Below are 24,918 nucleotides of genomic sequence, written 5' to 3'. Positions count from 1 at the left end.
TGTTAAGACAAATAATCCAGTGTAGACAAACACTGCTTCAAATAATGAGTTGAAGGTTTTAACATCTGGCCAAGCACAAGCTCAGCATCAGTACTTTTTAAAATCTTGTATAGGCATTTAGTGTCTATCAAGAAAAGCCGATTTATGATTTATATCAACTGGTTTCCTCTGGAAGCACTCTGAGCTGGGCAGATTGGAAAAAGATCTCCTATAAGGTTAACTGCCATATTGCCAGGGCTATTTTATGACTTAAAGCCAACTTACAGAGATTAACCTGTTAAAATTAATTCAGAGATGACATCCTCATTATAACAGCTTGGCATTGTATGTGACTTACAATTAAAACAACTTGTTGACTCAATAAAGGGTGGCCATTGTGACGTCTATAAGAATGCAGACAACCAGAATATAATTAAATCTGAAAAGTATGCTCATGCAAGCATTGATAATCCTTGAAAGATTAATCCTTGGGGATCATTGAAGTCCCAAGGACAGATGGAAGTAGAGCAGGGAAACAAAATTAATTTTCAAGCCTGCATGTCTCCATCCTTAAAGCTACCTACCTATATATATTCATACAGATGTTTTTATATAAATATATAACAAATTAATCTCACACAGAAATCTCTGAGTCATATTTCACCCCCCCAAAAAAATAAAAGAAGGAATTTTACTTGGCACAAAATAAAAGCACTTTTATATGAACATTGTGATTTTCATGCCAATTAAACATTTCCTCCTGAAATTGGAAAGTTAAATAATCCCCTCGTCTTGGCAGAATCAGGTTTTTTTTAAACAGTATATTATCAATTTACTACAATTACTACAATTAACTTAAAACATTTTTTTATAAATATGGGGGCACACAAAATATGACTTGGACATGTCCTTGATTTGTTTCACAAGATTAGACATTAAAAAGAATAATGAAAAACAAATAAATAAATAACTCAAAAACAGGTCCGGGTATTCTTGTGTATTTTGTATTTACATACATCTGCATATAAATTCACAATTAAAAATCCAGAAGAAAGAAAACACTAAATAACATTGATTTGGGACATCAACCTCTTTTAGGCCAGTTTTTCCAGCAGAACCTCAACTCCTTTACAGTTCTGGATCTTCTGTAGTTTAGGAAGGATGGATTTCAGCATGGCTCTCACTTCTTCAGCAACACTTTCATCTGCGCTGTGAAGAAGGCTGTGGAAACAAACAAAACCAAATAAAGCAGCGGAAACTTGAATCAAATGCAACCCACCAATGCAAAGATCCATGCATAGATTAAGTGCTTCTCTGTATGCAGCGTGGGCTTCACATTTGTGACATTTGATTGGAGGAAAAAAGAAGTGACATCAGAATAAACAAACAGTCTAGGCTGAGAATATAAAGAAACAAATCTCTCGCTGCTTAAAGTCTTAGGGAGATTATAAGAGGTCATGCACAAAGACTGAGGCTGAGACGGGGAGTGGAAAAACCCCATAATCCTTTGCGGTGTGTAACTCAAGGGTTTGCAGCTGGGAGCCACAGTTTAGCCCTTTATTAGCATACAGACAACAGCATGGCATAATGAAGCAGGACTGTGGAAGATGTGCTTAACCCAAAGCTCACTGTGGGCAATTCCTCCAGCTAATAATCGACAGTATGATGGAAAAGCAGCAAATTTGCTGCGATGGTGAGCTTGTGATGTCATAAGATAAGCACTTTGAGGCTTTAAACATGAATGAATGTACAGGCATGTTCTTCTGGGGGTTTATTCAGCGCTCGAACAACAAGGGCTGCTGTGCTATTCTTTACGCCCACCAATTCGAAAGCAAGTACACAAAAAGGAGTGCATTCTGTTATTTCTAGATCTGTTCAGTTGTGCCAGCCATAAACTTACCAACAAAGAACAATGGCACCACGGTTGACTGAAGCCCACGTCTTGAGGTCCTCCAACTCCACCTTCTCCAGAAGAATCCTGGAAAAGCGCTCTGTGGACCAAAATAAGGCAGGAGAGGACAGTAAAACTTGTGTTTTCGTGTAAAGCTGCTCACTTTGTTTTTATTAGTAGGCTTACACCGACCAAAGTGACTTTTTAAAATAGAAAAGGAAACCCTAAAGCATAGGTTCTCAAAGTGCGGCCCGCGGGCCAATGGCGGCCAATGTTTTTAGCCGACACTTAGAAAACAATAGTTTATTAATAAACAATTAAAATGCCTCGCTGTTTTTTCAGACGCATTTATTATCATTAGCCTATAACTCACCTATAAATCAGGCTTGATCAGACACGTACAGGCTATATGGCTCTTCTCATTCATCACTGCGGGAAAAATATAAATTCCAGGTTCTAATTTGGCCTTAGAAAACCAGTAAAATCGACATGTTTTCCATATTAATTTGTGAATATTTAAAATGTTTAATAAAGGGGCAGAAAGTCATTTAAACAAAAATCTGAAAAAGTCTGTCGATATTTACTTTTTTTGCGCAGCAGTTGGTGAAGCCAGTTCAAATTAAAAAAAATTTCAACTTTGCGTTTTAAAAAGACAACAACCGTTCATTTTTTGTTTTTCAGTTACGGGTTAAAAAAGATAGATAATAATATGCAAATCTGCAATAATGGAAACGCGACTGACAAGCAATGATAGAAATGAATGATGATGATGTCTTGTTTGGTAAGCTTCTATTTTAAAAGTTTCTTTCTCTCCCCCCCAAAATTTTCACAAGTTTTGCCAGGTTTAGCCTCAGTTATGAATTAAAATGTGTTTATTGCAACTAGTGCAAACTGTAGAGATGCAACCTGGTCATTAAAATAATTTCAAATGGGATTTTCTTTTCAGTTTTTTTTTCTTCGTTTTCTCCCCCGCCACTTTGGCGGCCCTCAGTTCAATGTTGGGTTCCTAAATTGGCCCTCACCTATCAAAACTTTGAGAACCCCTGCCCTAAAGTATCATGAAAATTCCCAGCAAGCTTTTTAGCCCAAAGTGAGTGTGTCAGGGTTTGACATTTTGTACTTGCCCTCTCTCGCTGCCTCCTTCATCTTGGCATCCTGCTCGATCAACCATTTCAACACCAGGTGACCAGCGGGGTGTTCTGCCATATGCAGCTTCAGGAAACACACATATCAAACCATTACCTTAAAGCTTTTAATGATGTTTATATGTCTATGTGGTGTTTTTAATATGCTTTAAGACAAACAATGTACAAATTCATAAGTCAACACCATTGCTTAGTATTTTCTCCATAAAACTCCAGTGCACTCCATATGTTCATGGCGAGAGCCAGGTATAGTTATTAAACAAATAAAACTAAAGATGTTTAAGACTAAGTCCGGATTTACTAGGTTACAAACCTTTTCAAAATTATCAATAGGATAAAACAATTTTCTCAAAGGGGTAGAAGTATTACAGTCCAGCAAAATATGTTTTATGGACAGTGGACTCTAAGATGAACACTTTGGTGAATTTTCTCCTGATAGTAAAACTTTATATGCGAGTCTTGAGGATCCTATCCGGCATGGTGTGTAATTGACTTGATCCCAGCAATTATTTAAATCGAATCTATATATTTTTTTTCCAACTAAGATTTATTTCATGTAGTATGTTGTTTATAGCCTGGCTCCGCCCTCCTACGTACTTCCACTCAATTTTCATTTTCCTTAAGTACTACGTCTGTTTTTTGGGGGGTTTTTTACCGGTCCAATCAGCGAACAGTAGGAGTCACGGTGGCTCAGAGTCTCAGAACGGTGACGTTGAGGTGCGCTAGTTTGAGTTCTAGACATACGTCACGACCAAACGTTAGCGATTGGTTATGGCAGATCCAGAGTGATTCTGGGCAGATTTAATAGTTTTAAACTTCAACAGAGTACCCGCCATCCAGGAAGTTAACGCTTGTCAATGGAGAGTGGTAGGGGTGGGCGATATAGCCTTAAAATTATATCACGATATTTCAAGAATATTTGCGATAATGATATTAATGACGATATAGATTGTTTTTTTTTTACGTTTAGCTCACCTAAATGTTTGCTCACTCATTGCGTTTTTACAATGGGGTAATTTTGTTGTTAATAGTTTACACAACACAAGGAAGCTTGATGCTTTGAATTAAATTGAAAAAAGTAGCAAAAATGTATACAAAATAATAAAGATACAAATAAAGAAAAACGTTTTAGGGTAGGTCTAACACTAGTATTCAGAAATACTACAGATCAAATGTAAAATAACACAGTCTTTTAGTTCTGATTCCTGACTAAATTAAATACATAGGCTATTCATTCTCATTCCTTACAATTAAAGCTATCTTTTGTTGTTTTGACGTCATAGCCTGTGGCTGCTGTCACTTTTAGAGCTAGTGCACGGATCCATTGCCGTTTTCATTAGACTGTCTGTCACACTGTCACATGCGTTTTATACATAACCGACTGTGTTTACGAGCATACTTACCAAGACCGGAATTTGTACACAATTTTGCGTTTTCCCCCCATTAAAGTAATATAAACCGTGAAAAATAACTTTTGTTACATGTGAGCTGTAGCCTATGTATGCACCCAGTGCAACTATCTCTCAGAGAGCGCGCGAGTAGCATAGCCTACTGGATAGTTTAAAATCGCGTGAATGTTTAAACTGAGAAGACATGAAAATTATAAACTTTAGTTACGATGTACTGATGGCCCGATTGTGACAATTCAGTCATCATGCCCCGACTCCTAAACGCGAGAGTGTAGTATCGCCACCTGCAGCGCTTGACGCTTGCCTTGTGCAACACATTTTGAGAGACGCGAGAGAGAAGACGCGCGTCGGCAGCACCGCGGAACACTCAAGCTGTTTGTGAAATTGCTAAATCGTCATCGGAGGCTGACAGGCTGCTCTTACTCTCAGACAGGTGTTGTTGTGCGCGCTAAGAAACGTAGGCTAAATGCGCCATACGTCATTGCGTCGCTATATCATTGATATCGCGATATGACACTTTTATCATGTAAATATTTATACCGGTATTATCGTGGACGGTATGATATGGCACACCCCTAGAGAGTGGCCAGACTCTGTACAAATGAAACGTGTACGAGAGTCTGGTAGGACCAGGCTATGTTGTTCAAGCACTGATCCCAAAAAACTGCCATTGTTTTTTGTTGTATTTAATAGGGGTGTGACGAGACGCTTATCTCACGAGACGAGACTAGACACGAGATTGGGTTCACGAGAACGAGACGAGATTTTTGCACAATTTTTCAGAAATCCTCAATGACAAAATTCATGGCTGGAAAAATAGTATGCAGGTGCATTTTTCAATGTTTTAACTAATAATCTTCTAATGCATGTCATTTCAGGTCTACTTTATGAGTATGAATTATCAAATGCATTGAAAGAAAACAATATTCAAGCACTGTAAAAGGTTTTTATTGACTGGCTTTTCTCCTGTATAATTTCACATTAGTCTCTTCAGACCTTACTGTACATTTAAGAGCTTTCAGAACTTCTGATTGAGGCTGTGTGTGACCTCCTAACTGAACTCCTTTTAACACACATTTAACAGAGAAATAAAAACCGTATAAATAACAAAAATAAATAACTGTTTTCTCTTAGTCTTATTAAGTGCAAACAATAAGTGCGAGTGCAACCATAATCAAAGTTAGCACACAGACTCTTTATAATTGTTGTGAAATTGCGGTTTTATTTTGCACCGGCAGTTATAGGGTTAATGCGGTGAGTTCGGAAAAGGCCGAGAGAAACGAGGCTGTTTGTCTCTACAGTTGTTCTTGCGTTCCGATTATAAGTTCAGAAACGGAGCCTCCCTTGTCTGTTGTCCTTTGTACGTTACAGTGCTCTCTCAATATTCGCAGTGCCAACAGAGACCAGAGCCGCAAATAAACAGTCCAGAGATGGGTATTGGGAGACGGATTATTTTATGTATGCAGCCTAATTTGTGCGCAATGCACATCAGGGAGCTTGTGTTTTACTTTCACTTACAAATTCGTGACCGCGCGTATAGGGAGCAGCGGTGCTGAGCGCGCATTCTAAATGATAAGACATTTACCAGACGTTTAGTCTGTTGCGCAACGAATCCTCCGCCATCGTCACGCGATCAGTGAACTGTGATTCGTGCTGCACTGATTGTAACGGCAACTCGCGCTGGATGAGCAGAGCAGACTTTTGCATTAGTTTATAATGGTTTTTATTTTTTTATAAAAACAACAAAACGATAGTTTAGGCGAATGTGAGTGTAGCGGTGGAATATTAATGGGGATATCGCGAGACAGCTTTTTCACTCGACGAGAAATCTCGTCATATTTAGTCTCGCGAGATCTCGTGGCACGAGATCTCGTCACACCCCTAGTATTTAATGTTGGTCTCAGATCTGTGAAAGGTATAGAGCATTTAACTGGTTCTGTAGATAATGCTTCTTTAACAGCACTGTCTGCTTGCTCATTACCAGAGATTCCCGAATGGCCCAGCAGAAAATAATATTAAAATTCTTTCATTCGAGAGATGACAACATGATTAAAATCTTCAGAGTTGTTGGGTGAACAGTTTTTAAAGATTCCAATGCTTCAAGACATGACTTTGAATCAGTCATTATAAAAAAAATCCCTTTGCAAAGAAATCTCAATAAACTTCAATGCCAATAATTGAGCATTTGCTTGATATTACTGACAGCACTGCAAATATCTGAGGCTGAAACGTGTAGATGAGTTACCTGGCCATCTTCTCCACCGGGTACGAGCGGCCCGGCCGCCAGAGCCGCCACCGCCTCCATGGCCGGCCGGAGATCTCCAATGGCGGCCCCCAGGATGTCACTCACAGCCACACAGCTGGCTTTATCCATCACCATAGCCTGAGCGTTCTCACACAGGTGCTCCAGCAGAGGCGGGGACACGGCCTCCAGCAGCTCCTTCCTCCTGATCGCTACATCCTTCTTACTGGAGGACCAAACACAACAGGCTTCAGCGTTTGACTGGAGCGTTTCTTCATCCATCTTTATTGTCCATAGGACAGGGTTGATCCAAATGGCATGCACATTCATAGAAAAGTGGACATTTTGTCATTCGCCATACCTGTGTGCATTGCCGTCACCTTTCTCAAGCACCTGAATGATCTCGGGTAAGAGGTGTGCGGGGTCTCTTGGGCTCAGGAAGTAAAGCAGCACTTTTTTACCATGTTTATTGCTGATTATGTCAGATAAGGAACTAACCATTTCCTGAGAGCAAAATAAGACATGATGTAAGAAATATCAAATCATCCAAATATTGGAGAGAAAAAAAATATCTAACTAAAGAGCACTTACTGAGATGATAATTTGTTTAACCAACTTGGTGTCGTCAATGCAATCGAATGCAGCCAATAAGACCAGATGAGCATATTCACCCTGAAAATAAAGAAAACTCATTTTTACTTCCGTGAAACATTTAATGGTATAAATAACAAATAAAAATTATTAAAATAACAAATTATTTGAGGTTTGTTAATAATGTGTCCCCACAAAAATCAAATGAAAACAGAAATGAACATTTTCTTAAAGAAAACAACGCCAATTTTGTCTTAACACTATTTTGGGTAAACTATTTCCCTCGTTTTTTTGGAGCTGAAATAAATTCCACAAATTTAAAAATACACAAATGCGCACACACTCTCACTATTATATAAATGTGTATGAAAACAAATCTGCATGGTTAATCCTTTTAATATTTGATTTAAAACAAATCACAAAAATCTAACCTTTCATTGAAGTAAAACAAATGATAGTGAGGGGGAGATCACATTATGATTTTTTTTTCTCTAATACACATTGGCCACACTTAATTTGGCACCCCAGAAATTCATAATATAAGATACATATTTACATTTTTTAGCACACCAGGGTGACTAGGAACATGACATGATCCAATTCAGCCATGACTTCTTGAACAGGAGTGTAAATGTGAGGAAACACGAAGGCCAAATCCCCTTAATCATCCATCACAATGAGTAAAACAAAGAAAATAGTTCTGATGTGCAGCCCATGTCCTCGGTTAAATACACTGCTGGATCTTTAATGTTGGGGGCCTATTTTTATTGCTGGAGGTCCTGGACTTCTTGTTCAGATGCATGGTATCATGGATTCTAGCAAATACCAACAGATAAAAAAACCCGACGGCCTCTGCTAGAAATCTTATAATAGACTGTGGTTGGGTCTTCTATCAGGACAACGATCCAAAACAAACATCAAAATCAACTAAAAAATGTGTCACAGAGCACAAAATGAAGCTTCTGCCGTGACTATCCCAGTCCCTGAGCTGAACCCTATAGGAAGTGAGTGGGCTGAACTGAAGAGGAGAAGCACCAACATGGATCTGGGAATCTGGAGAGATTCTGTATGGAGGAATGATCTCTGATCTCGTCAGGTGTCTCATTTATAAAACTGTGCGTAAGATCCTTACTAAAAGTGTACGTGCGCCCGAAAGCCAAAAATGGCGTGCGCAAAAAAATATTCAGACTTATAAAACCGTTCGTACGCCAGAACCTGCGCAGAATTCACTTTATAAATCCCAGTCAGCGGAAGATTGTGCGCACATGCGTCTCCACCCCAAAATAACCATATATGGAGCTTACAACGCCTAGTTTTAATATGCATATCATCATCTGCATATCATTTGCATATGATTATTCATCCATGTGATACCATGTTTAAAGGTACAAGACGTTAGGAAAATATGTCACATTACATTAATATTAGGGCTGTCAATCTTCCTCTATAATACTATTCGAATTCCATTCCTTATTTTATTTAATATTCAAATAATATTCGAATATTAAATGCTCAAATTCATCCTATTATTAATATTTACGACATTACTCAGGCTTATGGATCGCCAATGCCACTATAGCATGTGGTTGTTGTTACACGTTCTGTCCACTAGAGGGATATCTAACATTACAATAAACGTTTTATTCGTGCTGAATATGTTTGAAGCGCTACCGATGGTTTTCGGCTAATATCTCCGCTAAAACACCACCAAAAATTCTGAAACTTATATCGTTCTTTTCAGTTCGACTAGACGGTTCCAACGAGTTTGGTGCTCGCCGAATCCGTTGAGTTTTCACCGAGATATTTGCGCTTCACGGGCGCTTTTTTACGTTGTTAAACATTTACCATTTTTGACAGTATTGTTATGATGATACAGCGTGGATAACGTGCACAATTGTGTTACGATTCAAAAACGTTATTGTTCATCAGACGAAACAAAAGCATTTCATTTTCACATGTGTGTAAGTCAAGGTGGCGAGAAAGGCAAGATTCCATATAAAAAAAATTAATGAATGGGAATAGGAGCAGGCTTCACTCAATGATTAAACTTAAACTTTAAGAATGCTGGCCTGATGATTAGAATATATAACGTTAAAAAGGAAAGAGGCCGCACTATGCATAAATTGTTTTATTTGCACAAACGCGTTTCGGCGCGTGCCTTCTTGAAACGCGTTTGTGCAAATAAAACAATTTATGCATAGTGCGGCCTCTTTCCTGTTTATATATATATACAAAAAATTAAATATACATAAAAAAAACAATATTCGAATAGTAACTTCAGCATTCGAATAGTATTGATTTTTTTAATATTCGAATTATATTCGAATTTCGGAATTCGTTCCAACAGCCCTAATAAATATATATAGATATATTTTTTGTAGCCTATATCCTTGCCTTGTTTTTGAATAAATAAATCAAATAGTGTAAAATACACTTTTCCACTGGCCAAATAGTATTTATAATTTATTTATAATTTTAATGGAAACAGATAGACATGGTTGTGCATTATTTGCACAAAACTATTTTCTCAGACAATCTGCTATTATCATGATAAGCAATTAATCTCTGTAGTTAAAACATTAAAACACAGCATGCCAGAGGGAAAGTGTTCAAAAGCATTGCATCCACAACAAATATTTCTATTTATTGAATATAAAAAAATGTTGTAACTTCTCAGTAATGATTTCATGTAGTTTAAGTGTTTAACTCCATTAATGAGAATGGCATATTTAATCTAAATGTTTATATCAGAAGTAAAACAGTTTAAATCATTATTTTATTTATTTAAACTGTTATTGTGAACATCCACTGTATTTATGATTAGGACTCATAGCCTACTGAAGATTTACGGTTTTGCGTCAGTTTTACTAAACGGCCCAACGCGCTCGCTGGCGCAGACATTTAAGAAGGGACGGATATTGGCTTCAAGTAATAGGCTTGGTGAGTGGAATTATATTTGTAGGCTATTATCTTTCTGTATAGGCTATCTATAATTTTTTTTTGATTTTAGGTCTAAAAGTGACCAAAAAGACATTTAACTCCAGCTCACCATCGGTGTCGCCGAACTGCTCCATCTCCAAAACGTTCCTACGCATAGGTCAGAGTTTGTGTGCAGGTGCGTAAATTTTCCCATCAAGTTTGTTTTTATAAATTACAATGTATGCGTCGGAAGTCGAGTACGCCTCTTTCAGGGCCTGTTTTGTGCATACGCAACGGTTATAAATGAGACCCCAGGTGTTCTCCAAACTCATCAGGCATTATAGGAAAAAACTTAGAGCTGTTATCTTGGGAAAGGAGGTTGCAAGAGGTAATAAAAGGGTGCCATTAATTGTGTTTTGGAGAAAATAAATTTCATAATTAGATTTCCCCCCCATTTTTACTGGTTTTACTTCAATGAAAATGTAGATTTTTGTGTATTTTTTGAATGAAAGCTCAAAAGGATTAACCATGCAGAATTGCAGATGTGTTTTCACAGGCTTCTTCGGTCATATTTACCAAGTATCTCAATAATTCTGACCAGGACTGTATATATATATATATATATGGATTTTAGGGTGAAATATAATGTTTTCTGTGAGATTCACCCATTCAGAGATTGCAAACAGATTAGAAAGGCAGCTTACCATTGCAAACTTTGTAATGTATGATTTCATTGTTTTTACTATAACTTTGCGGTCCTGAAAGAAAGAGCAGAGACAAAACCATGTCAGGCTAAAAGCAAACACCAGCAATCGTGAAGAGTGTAATGTGGAGTCTCTACAGGAGTGCTAACCTTAGGTGTGCCGTGCCATAAACAGTGCATGGTCACTCTGGCTCCATCGTGAGTGTGTGCCATGTACACGACCGCTTCTCTGATGGACTCGATCATCTCCTGAAGGACAGCCCACAACAGACATCAGTACAGGCAGCAGACGGTGACATCAGCAGTACGACAGGGCACAACACTCACCGTTCTCTGCTTGGCGGGAGCGTGCTCAAAGAAGTCCAGGAAAACTTTGTGGACCAATGAATGTTTAATGACGGCCTCCCTGTAGAGGGAACGTAACGCATTAATTCACTCAGAAATAAAGTACCAAGACTCTATCATCACATGCCAGTAGGAATGGGCAGTATGACGATACATATCTGTAATAAATAAACTGTGTAATAAAATTGACAACAGTCTGTGGCGTGCGCACAACAGAGACGCATGATGGCCGAGCGCGAAATCCCACCGGCACGCTCTTCGTTAAAAGCTAACGTATGGAAAATTGTGGCCTATTTTGTATTTTTGTATGAGAGCTGCTTTCTGTATTATTTAGTTTGCACATCAATATGCTGTAAACAGATCTGTTGTACGTAGGGTTGGGTATCGAGTTTGATACTTTTTAGGTACCGACTGAATTGCCTCAATACTACCGAGTATCGAAACATGTCTTGTTTTTCGGTTCCAAATTTCGATACCTAAGGGGTTAATCTAGTCAAAGTCAGTGAAACAAAAAGCATGCAGCATGATTGGCTGTGGCGGAAAAACACTAACGTTAGTTTACGCAGTTGCCCAGAGAGACGTGGCTCGTCGCACGTGAGGCTGTAGTGTGTGTGTGTGTGTGTGTGTGTGTGTGTGAGCAGCCCAACCGTCCCAACCCAGATAGATAGATAGAAAATATGTGGAAAAGATCAAAAGTGTACCTACTTATGTACCACACTCCATGCCAGAAGCACGCGATGCAATATTTTCGACAAGATAATTGCTGCCAAGACCGGCAACACGACAACTCTGATAAGGCACTTAAAAGCGCACAGAATACACTTGAGAGTAGAAAGTTTATCCGTCTTCGACTGCAAGATCTGGAGCGCGTCACAAATGAACCGAAACTCAGCGTATAGGATACTTGCCTCACAGACATGACAAAAAGGCCTAGACGGTTAAAAAATGTCTACTTTTAAACTAAATAAATAGTTTGATTATGTAATCCATATAGGCACACGTGCGTGTTCATAAAGGAATGACGAGTCAACATCGCCATATTCTTTGCAGCCAACACACTCAGTAAACACTTGTTTATTAATAAAAAGTTTAAATATCTCCTTGCTATTTTTTCCCGACACATCCATAATCATTAGGCTACTTTCCCCAGTGCTTTGCGGCAAGCTTCATGTGTGCTGAGCGCGAGGCATATATCCCGCACCCCATTAGCCTATATTTAATTCAATTCACATTTATTTGTATAGCATTTTTCACAAAACATATCGTTTCAAAGCAGCTTCACAGAAAATGGATGTGTCTAAATCACAGTTTCGAGTGATCTGTTATCAGAGGTTATATTACTGTGTGTAATGCATTTCAATTCATTTTCATTGTTAAACAATGCATTAAGTTAAGGCAGAAACAATGAGCTCATTGAGGTAGGGGTGGGCGATATGAGCAAAAATTCATATCACGATATTTTTCACTGTCCTGACGATATCGATATTATATCGCGATATGAGAAAAAAATTGGAATCACATTTTAGTACACCTTAGTTAAATTACAGGCAAAATATGTATTTTAACAGTAGATACCTAGAAACAGGTGAGGCATTTCATTGGACATAGACCTGAAATGTTTTTTTTTTTTGCCATTTTTTCTCTCAAGAAGTGCAAACGTGCAACATGAGGTAGGCCTGAATGCACTTATGTCTTTCCACTTTTTGCTCGTCTTGTCATAATGAGAACCGGCAGCAAATGAAGACTTCATTGATTTCTGAGTGAGAGCCGTCTTCGGGTGTGCTCTGTCTCCGGGAATATCTGTTGTTATAGTTTTGCTTTTTTAAATTAGTTTTTATTTTAATATCGTTTTCAATTTTGCTTTAAATTTCAGTTTAGTTTTAGCTAGTTTCATTAATGGTTTTGTTAGTTTTTATTTAGTTTTATTTTGCAAACACATTTCTATATAGTTTTTATTTTATTTAGTTTCAGCTTTAGTAATTATAGTTTAGCTTTAGCAGAGCGAGCAGAACACTTCCAGTGTAGACCAAAGCGAGACGTTTAATTTAAGTTTAATGTTTGCACAGATTACAGTTAACTCTTATGCAGACATCTTAATAATAAAAATAAAATAACGGTTTGAGATTGAACAAAGCACCAAATAAATAGAACTTAAAAGTATACAAGAAAAAAACAATGAAAATTTTCATACAAACGAATTCATTAGTGTAAGGAGACAGAATAAAGGCCTACAGTTTGTAAAGTATAAAACCCATTACGTCTATGGAGAGTCCCCACAAAGATAGTGGACCAGTGTGTGTGTATGCGCGCGCTTATGTGTGTGTCGTGTGTATGCGCGCGCTTATGTGTGTGTCCTGTCCTGTTATTCATAGTGTTACGTCCTGGAGACGTATTATATTAAAAGTGTTTTTGATGTGTATTTTACTTTGTTAAATTGTTGTGTTTGTTGTGCCCTGTCAGTCTCTCCCTCACTCTGATTGCCTTGCAGCCAATTAACCACACCTGAGGCTCGTAAGGAGAGTTGCAGAGCTACACTATAAGAGAGCAGAGTGAACACTTCTTGAGGAGGTTCACTTCTCCCCTGCACCAGACTTGTGTGTTGCTAAGTGTGAAACTGGTGTGTTGTCCCTGTGTGGTACAGTTGAGCTTGTTTTTGGTGTGCTTTGTGTGATCAAGCAATCTCTTTTTTTTTCTTCTTTATTACTTTGTTTGGTAACTAAAAGGTATTGTATAGCAACTTTTTGTTTGTTTTGGAAAGCAGTAGGGAGATTGAGTCACCACCTTTTTCTTTTTATATATTAATCCTTGTTTTTGGTTAGTCAGGGAGTGGAGGGAAGCATATGTTGTTTATTTATTTTCTTTTACCTGTGTAGGGCATTTAGTTTTCCTTCAAATAGTAAGCTTCCTCTTTTGTTTGTTGTTTTGGTCTGACCTTCTCCTGAAGATTGAAAGCTTCCATTTTCTTTGTTTAAATGCAATAAATCATTTTACGTTTGCATCAAGTGTTGGCTCACATTTCTGGGGCAGAGGACTGAAGGGAACCCTCCACGTTTACGTTCTTTTCTATTTATTTAAGTTTGTTACCCTCTCCCAACCCTAGACTGGGAGTAGATCGTAACAAGTGGGGGCTCGTCCGTCCGTTAATTGGCTGCTGGTAAGTACTCTCTTCTCTCGACATTTGACTGTTTTTGACTGTAGGTGCGGAGGAAAGTGTAGTGGCCATTTGAATAATGGATTTTGATTTTACTGAGTTTACTCTTTCTCCTACTGTTGAAGCGTTTAATCGCTGTAAGAAAAAGGATCTAGTGTTGATAGCTGATTTCTTTAATGTTTCTGTAAAAAAAGATGTCACTAAACAAGTACTTAAGGACAACTTGTATGAGAAATTAGTAGAGGATGGTATTTTGCCTAGAGAGAGTGATGAGAGCACTGAGGTTAGATCATTGGAGGCAGAGAGGGAGAATCTCAACTATGAGTCGGCTGTGTCTCAGGATCCAAACATGGTTTTGAAGTTAAAGGAGTTGGAACTTGAAATTAAAAAACAGGAATGTGAGGCAGAAGTTATAAAGCTTCGTGTAGTGGAGAGGCAGGCTGACCGAGATGTCCAAATCCGTAGATTGGATCTAGAATCACAGCGCCTGGCTAGAAACCCAATACCACTTCCACGTACTAGGCCCCCATCAGTCGCATCACCCTTAACGACTGGTGGTAGTACCGTCACAGAGGATTTTTCTCATGCACCCCCTAGCGACTATTTCGATGTCAGTAAGTATATAAGGCTTGTACCTCCATTTAGAGAGACCGAAGTCGATTCGTACTTTGTCGCATTTGAGCGCGTCGCTAGTAAATTGAGGTGGCCAAAAGATATGTGGGCTTTATTACTCCAGTGTAGTCTAACCGGAAAAGCTCAAGAAGTTTGTTCGGCTCTGCCAATTGAAAGCTCTCTGGACTATGATATTGTCAAGGCTGCAGTACTGCGAGCGTACGAACTGGTCCCTGAGGCCTACCGACAGAAGTTTCGTGCTCATTCAAAAACAGTCAAACAAACGTATGTTGAGTTTGTAAGAGAAAAGAGAGTTCTTTTTGAAAAGTGGTGTTTTTCTAGCAAGGTTACATCCTTAGAGGAATTACAGGAATTAATCTTGCTAGAGGAATTTAAAAATTGTCTTCCGACAAATATCGTAATGCACTTAAATGAACAAAAAGTGGTCTCATTGGCTAGTGCTGCGGTCTTGGCAGATGAGTTTGTGCTGACACACAGAAATGTGTTCTCAGCCCACGCATCTGCCCGGTCTCCATTTGTGAATTTGGAAAGCTCACCAGTACCGCGTGCAGGACATTCATTTAAAAGTGACTCTGCATCTAAATTTGTGCGTAAACCTACAAACAGTGATGATAGGCGAGTTAGTTTTTTTTGCCTTGATCCAAACCATTTGATTGCGGATTGTAAGGCTTGGAAACAAAAGAGCGCGGTTTCCAAACCCCGAAACGTGGCACTTGTGCACACCATGTGTAATGACAGCTCTCTTAGTGGAGAGAGTTATCATCCTTTCTTATTTGAAGGCACAGTTTCCCTATCTCCTGATTCTGGTTTTAAAACTGTAACAATTTTGCGTGACACAGGTGCAGCTCAATCCTTTATTTCCGAGAGTATATTGCCTTTCTCTGCTGACTCTTTTACGGGTAATGACGTGCTGATTCGTGGAATTGAAATGCACTGTGTGAATGTGCCACTTCATACTGCGTATCTAAGGTCGAGCATTGTCAGTGGTGTGGTCAGTTTAGCAGTGCGTCCACAGTTGCCTGTTGAGGGTGTTGATCTGATTCTAGGGAATGACCTTGCGGGTGGCACAGTTTTTCCTAGACCAGTTGTGTCATATAAACCGAGTGCAATACAGAAATCTGATCTGGCCGAGAATTTCCCGTCCGTTTTTCCTGCCTGCGCAGTTACCCGTGCCCAGTCCAAGAAATTTGAGGAGGTGGTGGATATCTCACACTCATTTTTGATTAATGAGCCTGGCTCTGTAGAGTGTGTCTTGTCTGTTACTCCAGACCCTGACCGTGACGTAGCTATCCATAGAAGATTAAACTCTGAGACCCCTCCAAAGACAGGAAGAGAATACTTAGCTACAGCACAAAAAGCAGATCCTTCCCTAGCCAAGTGTATAGCGGCTGCAGATGGTACTTCACATGTGCCTAATTCGGGTGTAGCTTTCTTTTGGGAACGTGGATTGTTAATGCGTAGGTGGAAACCCCAGCAAGAAGATTTAGGCTGGCAGGCAGTACAGCAGATTGTCTTGCCTGTTGATTATCGGCAACAAGTCTTAAAACTTGCCCATGAAAATGCTTTGTCTGGACATGTCGGTGTTACGAAAACCTACCATCGAATTACTAGGTTTTTCTTTTGGCCTGGTCTTAAGTCAGCAGTGTCCAGATTTTGTAAGTCGTGTCATACTTGTCAGCTCGCAGGAAAACCCAACCAGAAGATCCCTCCTGCACCTCTCTTTCCTATTCCAGTTGTAAGTGACCCATTTGATCGCTTAATTGTTGACTGTGTTGGACCGTTGCCCAAAGCTAAGTCAGGACATCAATACATTCTGACCATTATGTGTGCTGCGACTCGCTTTCCAGAGGCTGTTCCTTTACGCACGTTGAAAGCTAAGGTAGTGATAAAAGAACTACTCAAGTTTTGTACTACTTTTGGATTACCAAAAGTAGTTCAAAGTGACCAAGGGTCAAACTTCACTTCCAAGGTTTTTAAACAGGCATTAGAAACCCTTGGAATATGCCATCAAACTTCTACGGCATATCACCCTGAGTCGCAAGGTGCACTTGAGCGCTTCCACCAAACCCTTAAAACAATGCTACGACGATATTGTGTGGAAACCGGGAAAGACTGGGTTGAGGGTCTTCCTTTTCTGATGTTTGCAGTAAGAGAATCTGTGCAGGAGTCCCTTGGTTTTAGCCCTGCTGAGCTGGTGTTTGGCCACACAGTGCGTGGCCCTCTAAAACTGTTAAGTGAACAGCTGCTGAATCCAAGTTCCATAGCTTTGCCTGTTGATGACTATGTCACTTCTATTCGTGAGAAACTCCACAAGGCCCAAACTCTTGCAAAGCTTCATCTGTCTACAGCACAGTCTAAGATGAAGGCTTATTTTGACAAAAAGTCAGTGAAAAGAGATTTTAGTCCTGGTGATCGTGTCATGGTTCTACTTCCCACACCTGGTTCTATTTTACATGCAAAGTTCTCTGGTCCATACCTGGTTGAAAGGAAGTTAAATGAGTCAAACTTTCTGATTGCGACCCCAGACCGCAAATGTAAAAGCCGTGTTTGTCATGTAAACAGGCTTAAACCCTATGTGAACAGGGCTAATTGTGACTTGACAGTAGAGCAAACTGCGGTTCAACCAGTGGTGTCCTCTGTTGCCACAGTAGGTGTATTGGCGAATTACTCACTAGAGGAAGATGGTTTAATGTGTAGAGATGTACCAATTTCCTCTACCAGGTTAAATAATTCTGCTATAATGAAAGATCTTCCACACTTTCTTTCTCATCTGACTAATGAACAATCTTGTGGTTTAATTGAATTACTGCGTGCCTTCCCTACCTTGTTCGGTGACGTGCCGGGTAGAACTACTGTGTGTGTTCATGACATTGATGTTGGTGATTCTGTCCCCATAAAACAACATCCTTACAGGGCAAATCCTAGAAAACGTGAGATCATGCAGACAGAGGTTGAGTATATGTTGCGCTATGGGCTGGCCGTCCCCAGCCAGAGCCCTTGGAGCTCCCCCTGTTTACTTGTCCCAAAACCTGACAACACCTTTCGCTTTTGCACTGATTATCGGAAGGTCAACAAAGTAACAAAACCTGACTCTTTCCCTCTTCCAAGGATGGAAGATTGTGTAGATAGAGTTGGATTAGCAAACTTTGTCACAAAACTAGATCTGTTAAAAGGTTATTGGCAAGTGCCCCTCAGCCAACGTGCTTCTGAGATTTCAGCGTTTGTCACGCCTGACCGCTTCCTACAATACCAGGTTCTAGCTTTTGGAATGCGAAACGCTCCCGCTACGTTCCAGCGTATGATGTATCAAGTACTCTCAGATGTGACTAACTGTGAGATATATCTGGATGATATTGTGGTGTATTCGGATAACTGGACAGATCATGTGAAAACACTCGAGAAAGTGTTCAAACGCCTAACTGCTGCTTCCTTGACTCTAAATCTTGCCAAATGTGAGTTTGCAAAAGGAGTTGTTACCTACTTGGGTAAACAAGTAGGTCAGGGAATGGTTAAACCTGTTGATGCTAAAATTGCAGCCATTCTTGAGTTCCCTGTACCCTGTAATAGACGAGAGTTGAGACGCTTCCTCGGAATGAGTGGGTATTATCGAGGTTTCTGTCCCAATTTTTCTGCCATAGCCTCTCCTCTTACAGACCTCCTTAGTACAAACCGAAGATTCTTATGGAGCAATGACTGTCAACTTGCCTTTGATGCTGCCAAAGATCTCCTCTGTCATGCTCCTGTTCTGTCAGCCCCAAACTTCAAAATGTCTTTCAGTCTGCAGGTGGATGCAAGTGCTAAAGGAGCTGGTGCAGTTTTGCTTCAAGAGGATGAGTGCCATATTGAACATCCTGTCTCTTACTTTTCTAAAAAGTTCTCCAAGACTCAGCAAAACTATAGTGTAATCGAAAAGGAAGCTCTATCCTTGTTGTTGGCTCTTCAACATTTTGATGTATACTTGGGGGGTAGCTCTAAGCCTATTGTTGTATACACTGATCATAACCCTTTGGTTTTCCTTTCCCGTATGTCAGGTTCCAACCAGCTACTATTACGGTGGTCTCTCACTGTCCAAGAATATGATCTGGACATCCGACACAAGAAGGGCACTGAAAATGTTATGGCCGATGCTCTCTCTAGAGTTTAAAGGAATACAGTTTTCTTTGAACCTTGTACCTTTCTTAAATAAGAATGTGGTAAGGGTGTATATATTTGACTACAAACTCTAGTTTGTATTCTTGGTGGTGGAGGTGTTACGTCCTGGAGACGTATTATATTAAAAGTGTTTTTGATGTGTATTTTACTTTGTTAAATTGTTGTGTTTGTTGTGCCCTGTCAGTCTCTCCCTCACTCTGATTGCCTTGCAGCCAATTAACCACACCTGAGGCTCGTAAGGAGAGTTGCAGAGCTACACTATAAGAGAGCAGAGTGAACACTTCTTGAGGAGGTTCACTTCTCCCCTGCACCAGACTTGTGTGTTGCTAAGTGTGAAACTGGTGTGTTGTCCCTGTGTGGTACAGTTGAGCTTGTTTTTGGTGTGCTTTGTGTGATCAAGCAATCTCTTTTTTTTTCTTCTTTATAACTTTGTTTGGTAACTAAAAGGTATTGTATAGCAACTTTTTGTTTGTTTTGGAAAGCAGTAGGGAGATTGAGTCACCACCTTTTTCTTTTTATATATTAATCCTTGTTTTTGGTTAGTCAGGGAGTGGAGGGAAGCATATGTTGTTTATTTATTTTCTTTTACCTGTGTAGGGCATTTAGTTTTCCTTCAAATAGTAAGCTTCCTCTTTTGTTTGTTGTTTTGGTCTGACCTTCTCCTGAAGATTGAAAGCTTCCATTTTCTTTGTTTAAATGCAATAAATCATTTTACGTTTGCATCAAGTGTTGGCTCACATTTCTGGGGCAGAGGACTGAAGGGAACCCTCCACGTTTACGTTCTTTTCTATTTATTTAAGTTTGTTACCCTCTCCCAACCCTAGACTGGGAGTAGATCGTAACAATAGCCTAACGTTACATTGCGGGGAAATGTCTCCACGTGGATAATATTATTAGCAGTAAATGTTTTGTAAAAACAAAGATAATAATAGCAGCTTTCAACCTTCATGAAAACATGACATCTCAAACATACAGAAGCCACAAAAAAACGTTAACGTTTTTTTGTGCTTGACGAACTTGTTTTGGTGTTGCACCCGCGTCTCGCAAATGAAACGGCATTCTAAAAATGCTGCGCTCCAGTTAAAAGTCAAACTTGCGTCTCATTACCTTGTTATTTCCCATTCCACCGCAAAAGATGCATCCTTTATGAACAGCCGCTTAGCACTAGCGATGTGTTCTACGTTACGGTCCTTCATTGAACGCGTCACAGGACAGCGGTTAATCGCCTCAGCAACTTCACGCATGAAGCGCCAAATCAGCCACTTCCTTAAACAGCGTATTCGATTCTGTATCGTCAGTGTTAACAGTTGTAAAGAGTTGGCTACCAAATTGAACAAAACAATATAACTGCAAAATTTGAATTTATGAATACGGTATCCTCGGTATCGCAAAATCCATATCATGGCACAACATAATACCGGTATTCACGTTCATACCGGTATAGCGCCCACCCCTACATTGAGGTAAAGAATACATATTGTTAAGTGACTAGGAAACATAGACAACTTTAGCATTGGTGCTTTTTTACAGACTCAAAATATGAATGTAAAAAAGTCAACAAACTGAAAAAAAAAATGAAAAAAAATAAGGTAATGTAATAATGTTAAAACGGATTTCCTAAAATTGGTATCGAAAAAAGTATCGTTCAGGAACTGGTATCGAAGTCAAGGTATCGGTATCGGTAATTTTGTTACGATACCCAGCCCTAGTTGTAAGTAGGGTTACGGCACTGCCCTCCACAGGCACAGTGTTTATCAGTGCAAGGCCAGTCACACAGTTACATTTTGACCGTGCTCTCTGGAGATGTTCATTTACTTTTTTTGTATGAGCTGTTTTTGATTGTGGCATACAGCAACAATTTCAAGTCAAAAGTCTTAGACTCTTTATTATTTATTGTGTATAAGAGCAGCTTTGTATGTTACTAATTACTCAGAATATGCGTAAGTCCACAAGCATTATTTTTGTATGAGAGTTGTGGTACATAATTCTATATTTTTGTCTGAAGGATTATATTGCTCATCCTCACATAACAGGAGGATGTTGGTTAGAAGTCTATTATTTTATGTTAAGAGATTCAGAATTTGCTGAAGTTTGTATTCATTGACTGCAAGTATGCTGCTAGTACAGGCACACTTTTTTTTTTTTCCTGTTGGTTCTTTGCAATGTTGGGACATATGCTGGCAAATGTAACATTACAGTTGACTTGCCAAATCACTTCCATTTCCTTTATTAATAAAAGATATTGGAAGGAAATTCTTTATGGCTCATTATAAATACTTTGCTTTAAAAGTACCAAGTAGTCTCACACACACACACACACACACACACACAAAAGATGCATCGTAATCGAATCGTGAGATGCCCCTCGATTCCCACCCCCACATACGTCAGCTTTAAGAATAACTCACTTCTGTGCCATTGGTGTGAGGATCTGCTTCATTTCATCCATGATGCTCTCCATTTTCTCTGGGTTTGCTTCCAAAACCTTCTCTAACGTAGGACAAATTGGGGACTGCAATAAAAAAAAGCAAAAGCAAATGTTATCACCAATTTTATGCACAACAAACACACTTATCTTTGGGTTTACATCAAGCTTCTAGGCATCTAATCCGGCAGCTGAGAGCACACGAACCTTGCAGACTTGGAATACGTTTCCGTAGAGTTCCTCAGTGAGCATGAGTCTCTGGGAGACGATGGCCTTATCGTTGTAAGCGTACTCGACCACTGAAGACGCCTCGGAGTGCCTGAGCATCTGTCTGACCTTCCCCTTAAAAGCCAGCATCACTTCCCCCACCTGCTGCTTACTCCTGCACCAGAAAGAGCTCATTATCAAACCATCCTAGTATGAATGCATCATTAAAACATCATTCTGAACCGAGCCTGAAGTCAAACATAGCAAACACTCAAAGGATGCAATTCATACAATGTTTTTGGTAACACTTTACTTGAAGGGGTGTGCATAAGACTGACATGACACCTTCATAATCATGACACATGTCATGAATATAAAGGAGGTTTTATGCAGGTTTATGACAACAAGTGTCATTCACTCAATTATGACATTTTTAATGCAAATATGACATTGTTTAAGATGTCTTTGTTATGACAACTTGACATAAACCAATACATCATAACCTGTCAGTGTCTTTGTCATGACAATTTTACATTACCAAGACAACATAAATTGTCATAAATATGTCATAAACATGACATAGCAGATTAATTATCAAACTTAAGAAAGCACTTAGCTTTATGGGTTAACATCACATTTAACTGTCATGTGGTTGGTTTTGACATTGGCTGTCATGAGGCCATTATAACTGTGTCAAGTTGTCATGACAAAGACACTGACAGGTTATGATGTATTGGTTTATGTCAAGGTGTCATAACAAAGACATCTCAAACAATGTCATATTTGCATTAAAAATGTCATAATTGAGCAAATGACACTTAATGACAGTTGTCATAAACATGCATAAAACCTCCTTTATATTCATGACGTGTGTCATGTGATGATTATGAAGGTGTCATGTCAGTCTTATGCACACCCCTTCAAGTAAAGTGTTATCATGTTTTTTTTTAAGTAACTGCATTATAATTGACTGAAACCAACCGTTAAAGAGATTCATGAGGAATGGATGTGACTTACCCATACATTAGAAACTTCTTCACAATGTTTCTGGCATATTTCGATTTACTCAACTCCACAATGTGCTCTAGAAAGTGAAGGATATCAGTGTAGAGAAGGGTGATGAGAGACGATCACTTCACATAAACACACGCAGATCACTATACTGACGAGAAGACCGACCTTTGAGTTCCTCAAAGACCTCTTGCCTCTGGTTGTCACTGCCGAACTGAATAAAACACTGAAGCACTCGTGTGGAATCATGAGCAAACGCAATCTAGCAACAAGACAACCACAAAAGAAAGTTTCACAGTTTGAAAAATACTGTAATACTGTAATTCAGCGCAAAGAAGAGTCTTTACTTACGGTTTTGATTTTTCCCTTCACAAGATCCTGTAGTTCTTTCATCAGTTTTTCCCTCTTTTGCTTGTCACAGTCTTTCCTGTACTTCCACAAAACACACAGATAAGAGTGTTTCTTCAGCTTTTCTCACAGGTTTTTGAGATTTATTCAAATTAGCTTCTTTTGTTTTTATGAAGGTCACATTCTTGAAATTAAAGGTTTCTTGGAATAATATGCATATTATAATACTTTACTACTAAAGACAATCTATATAAAGGGAACCATACACAGGCCATTTCAATATACTGTCAAAACAATTTACATACATTTTGTCCATATATGTTTTCAACAGTTGGTGTACTTAGTTACCCAGGAGATACCCAGTGCAAACAAAGCATGCTTGAGACGATAAATATTATTTGCGAACAATATTTTTATCCTGCATTAATTGCATGTATTAGGATAAACACAATCATTGATTCACCACAGAATGAACTGATTTGAGATCAGATGGAAATGACTGTGGAAAAAGACACTACTGTGACACTACATTTTTAGTAGACAATTAAAATGAGTGTGACAACTGAAATGTGTTTTATGACAGGTTGCTTTTATTTTTATATTATGTATTTTATTAAAAGCCCATGACTGAAGAAAAACCCATTGCCAACAAAATCCTTGCGTGTAATAACCATAAGCACTTACCGTCTTACAATTTCCCACACTTGTTTGGCTCGGTTTACAATCTGGTAACTGTCCTTTCTCTCGTTCTGTTGACGATTCTGTTTCAAATCTTTCTTTTTCTGTTTGAACTCATCCCATTTGGGTTTCTTCCCTTCAGAGCCTTTGAAAGACATCATTCAATTGATTAATTTACACCAAAAATCACATCAATTCACAACACACTAATACAGCGGGTCCCAGGTAAGACAATCCAGGACACATTTCGCCATTTGTACCTTCCTCCGGTTTACTTCCATCTCCAGGGTATTTCCTCTTCTTGGCGAACTTTCCACCGGTTGGTTTTCCTTTGAATGTCTTTGGTCCTCCATCTGCCCCTGTTTTTTTAAAACTCTTTGCTTTGTCTGTGTTGTAAGGTTTGAATGGCCGTTTGCCTTGTGGTTTTCCTCCAGTTTTACCTAATGAAGGAAGACACTGATATTAATGCATTGTAAGCATATGCCTGAGCATAAGCTGTATTCTGAATTCTTTACAACAACACTGCAAAAATATTTAAAAAACACAGCATAATATAAAAATAAATAATGTAAAAGAAGTTACCTTTCGGCTTGAATGATGTTTTCTTTCCGTCTCTGGGTGTGAATGACTTCTTTCTCGGTTTAGCCTCCATTCTGGACTGGACACGGTTGATTAAATTGTCAGATTACTGGTTTTACAATTGTGTTTTATCCTGGAAGCTGGAATGCATTAATTTTAATCACGATAAAACAGGGAATCTCCTGTGTCTGAACGACACCCTGTAAAGAATCAAACAGTGGCGATTTAAGTTTCTGTAGTGGCTTATACAATAACCTAAAAATAATGACAGGCAAGTAGTCTACTAAATGTTACATATATATTTACATACTGGAACAGTTCTCGTCCTAATTGAGAGCCAATTTCGTTGTTCTTTAACAAAACGACGAGACACGTTTTCCTACTCACCCATGTGTACAGACAAATCACTTTACGGCATCTGATTTCCAACGTCGTAAGGAACTGGGAGCCCGTTTGCGACAGTCTGTCGCAGCGTAACAAGACAACTTAAAAGTCACTGGCATATTTCTT

The 24,918-nt window shown here is 39.0% G+C and overlaps 1 protein-coding gene across 3 annotated transcripts; it reads right to left on the bottom strand.

Moving 5' to 3' along the window:
- Positions 1–961: 961 nt before the first annotated feature.
- pum3 (pumilio RNA-binding family member 3) lies at positions 962–24,814 on the bottom strand. 3 transcript variants are annotated; one of them, XM_056241693.1, is made up of 17 exons: positions 24,412–24,592; positions 24,090–24,269; positions 23,836–23,974; positions 23,155–23,230; positions 22,972–23,065; positions 22,810–22,876; positions 21,793–21,967; positions 21,569–21,672; positions 11,207–11,285; positions 11,030–11,128; positions 10,881–10,934; positions 7,258–7,338; positions 7,028–7,170; positions 6,670–6,892; positions 2,995–3,082; positions 1,880–1,970; positions 962–1,200 (listed from the first exon to the last, which is right to left on the bottom strand). In XM_056241693.1, the coding sequence occupies exons 1-17, from the start codon at positions 24,479–24,481 to the stop codon at positions 1,074–1,076; spliced, it is 1,890 nt and encodes a 629-aa protein (XP_056097668.1). In that variant the 5' UTR covers positions 24,482–24,592; the 3' UTR covers positions 962–1,073. The 3 variants fall into 3 exon arrangements, with proteins under 3 accessions (XP_056097668.1, XP_056097667.1, XP_056097666.1); XM_056241692.1 differs by lacking the exons at positions 962–1,200; positions 1,880–1,970 and adding an exon at positions 24,796–24,814 and having other exon boundaries at positions 2,923–3,082; positions 24,412–24,487; XM_056241691.1 differs by lacking the exons at positions 962–1,200; positions 1,880–1,970 and adding an exon at positions 24,719–24,792 and having other exon boundaries at positions 2,923–3,082; positions 24,412–24,487.
- Between the last annotated feature and the right edge of the window lie 104 nt (positions 24,815–24,918).

Source organism: Rhinichthys klamathensis, unplaced genomic scaffold (genome assembly GCF_029890125.1).
Source record: "Rhinichthys klamathensis goyatoka isolate OS25496 unplaced genomic scaffold, OSU_Roscu_1.1 h1tg000665l_1, whole genome shotgun sequence".
In the NCBI taxonomy this organism is placed as follows: domain Eukaryota; kingdom Metazoa; phylum Chordata; class Actinopteri; order Cypriniformes; family Leuciscidae; genus Rhinichthys; species Rhinichthys klamathensis.
Note: the sequence above shows the minus strand (reverse complement) of the source record. Positions and strands in the feature narration are given on the sequence as shown.

Excerpts from the sequence above, each read along its gene's own strand:
- pum3 (XM_056241693.1), bottom strand. The coding sequence starts at position 24,481 with ATGGAGGCTAAACCGAGAAAGAAGTCATTCACACCCAGAGACGGAAAG. Across the intron at positions 23,231-23,835 it reads GTGTGGGAAATTGTAAGACG|GAAAGACTGTGACAAGCAAA; the intron begins GTAAGTGCTTAT and ends GTGGAAGTACAG. Across the intron at positions 1,971-2,994 it reads GAAGGAGGCAGCGAGAGAGG|AGCGCTTTTCCAGGATTCTT; the intron begins GCAAGTACAAAA and ends TTTGGTCCACAG.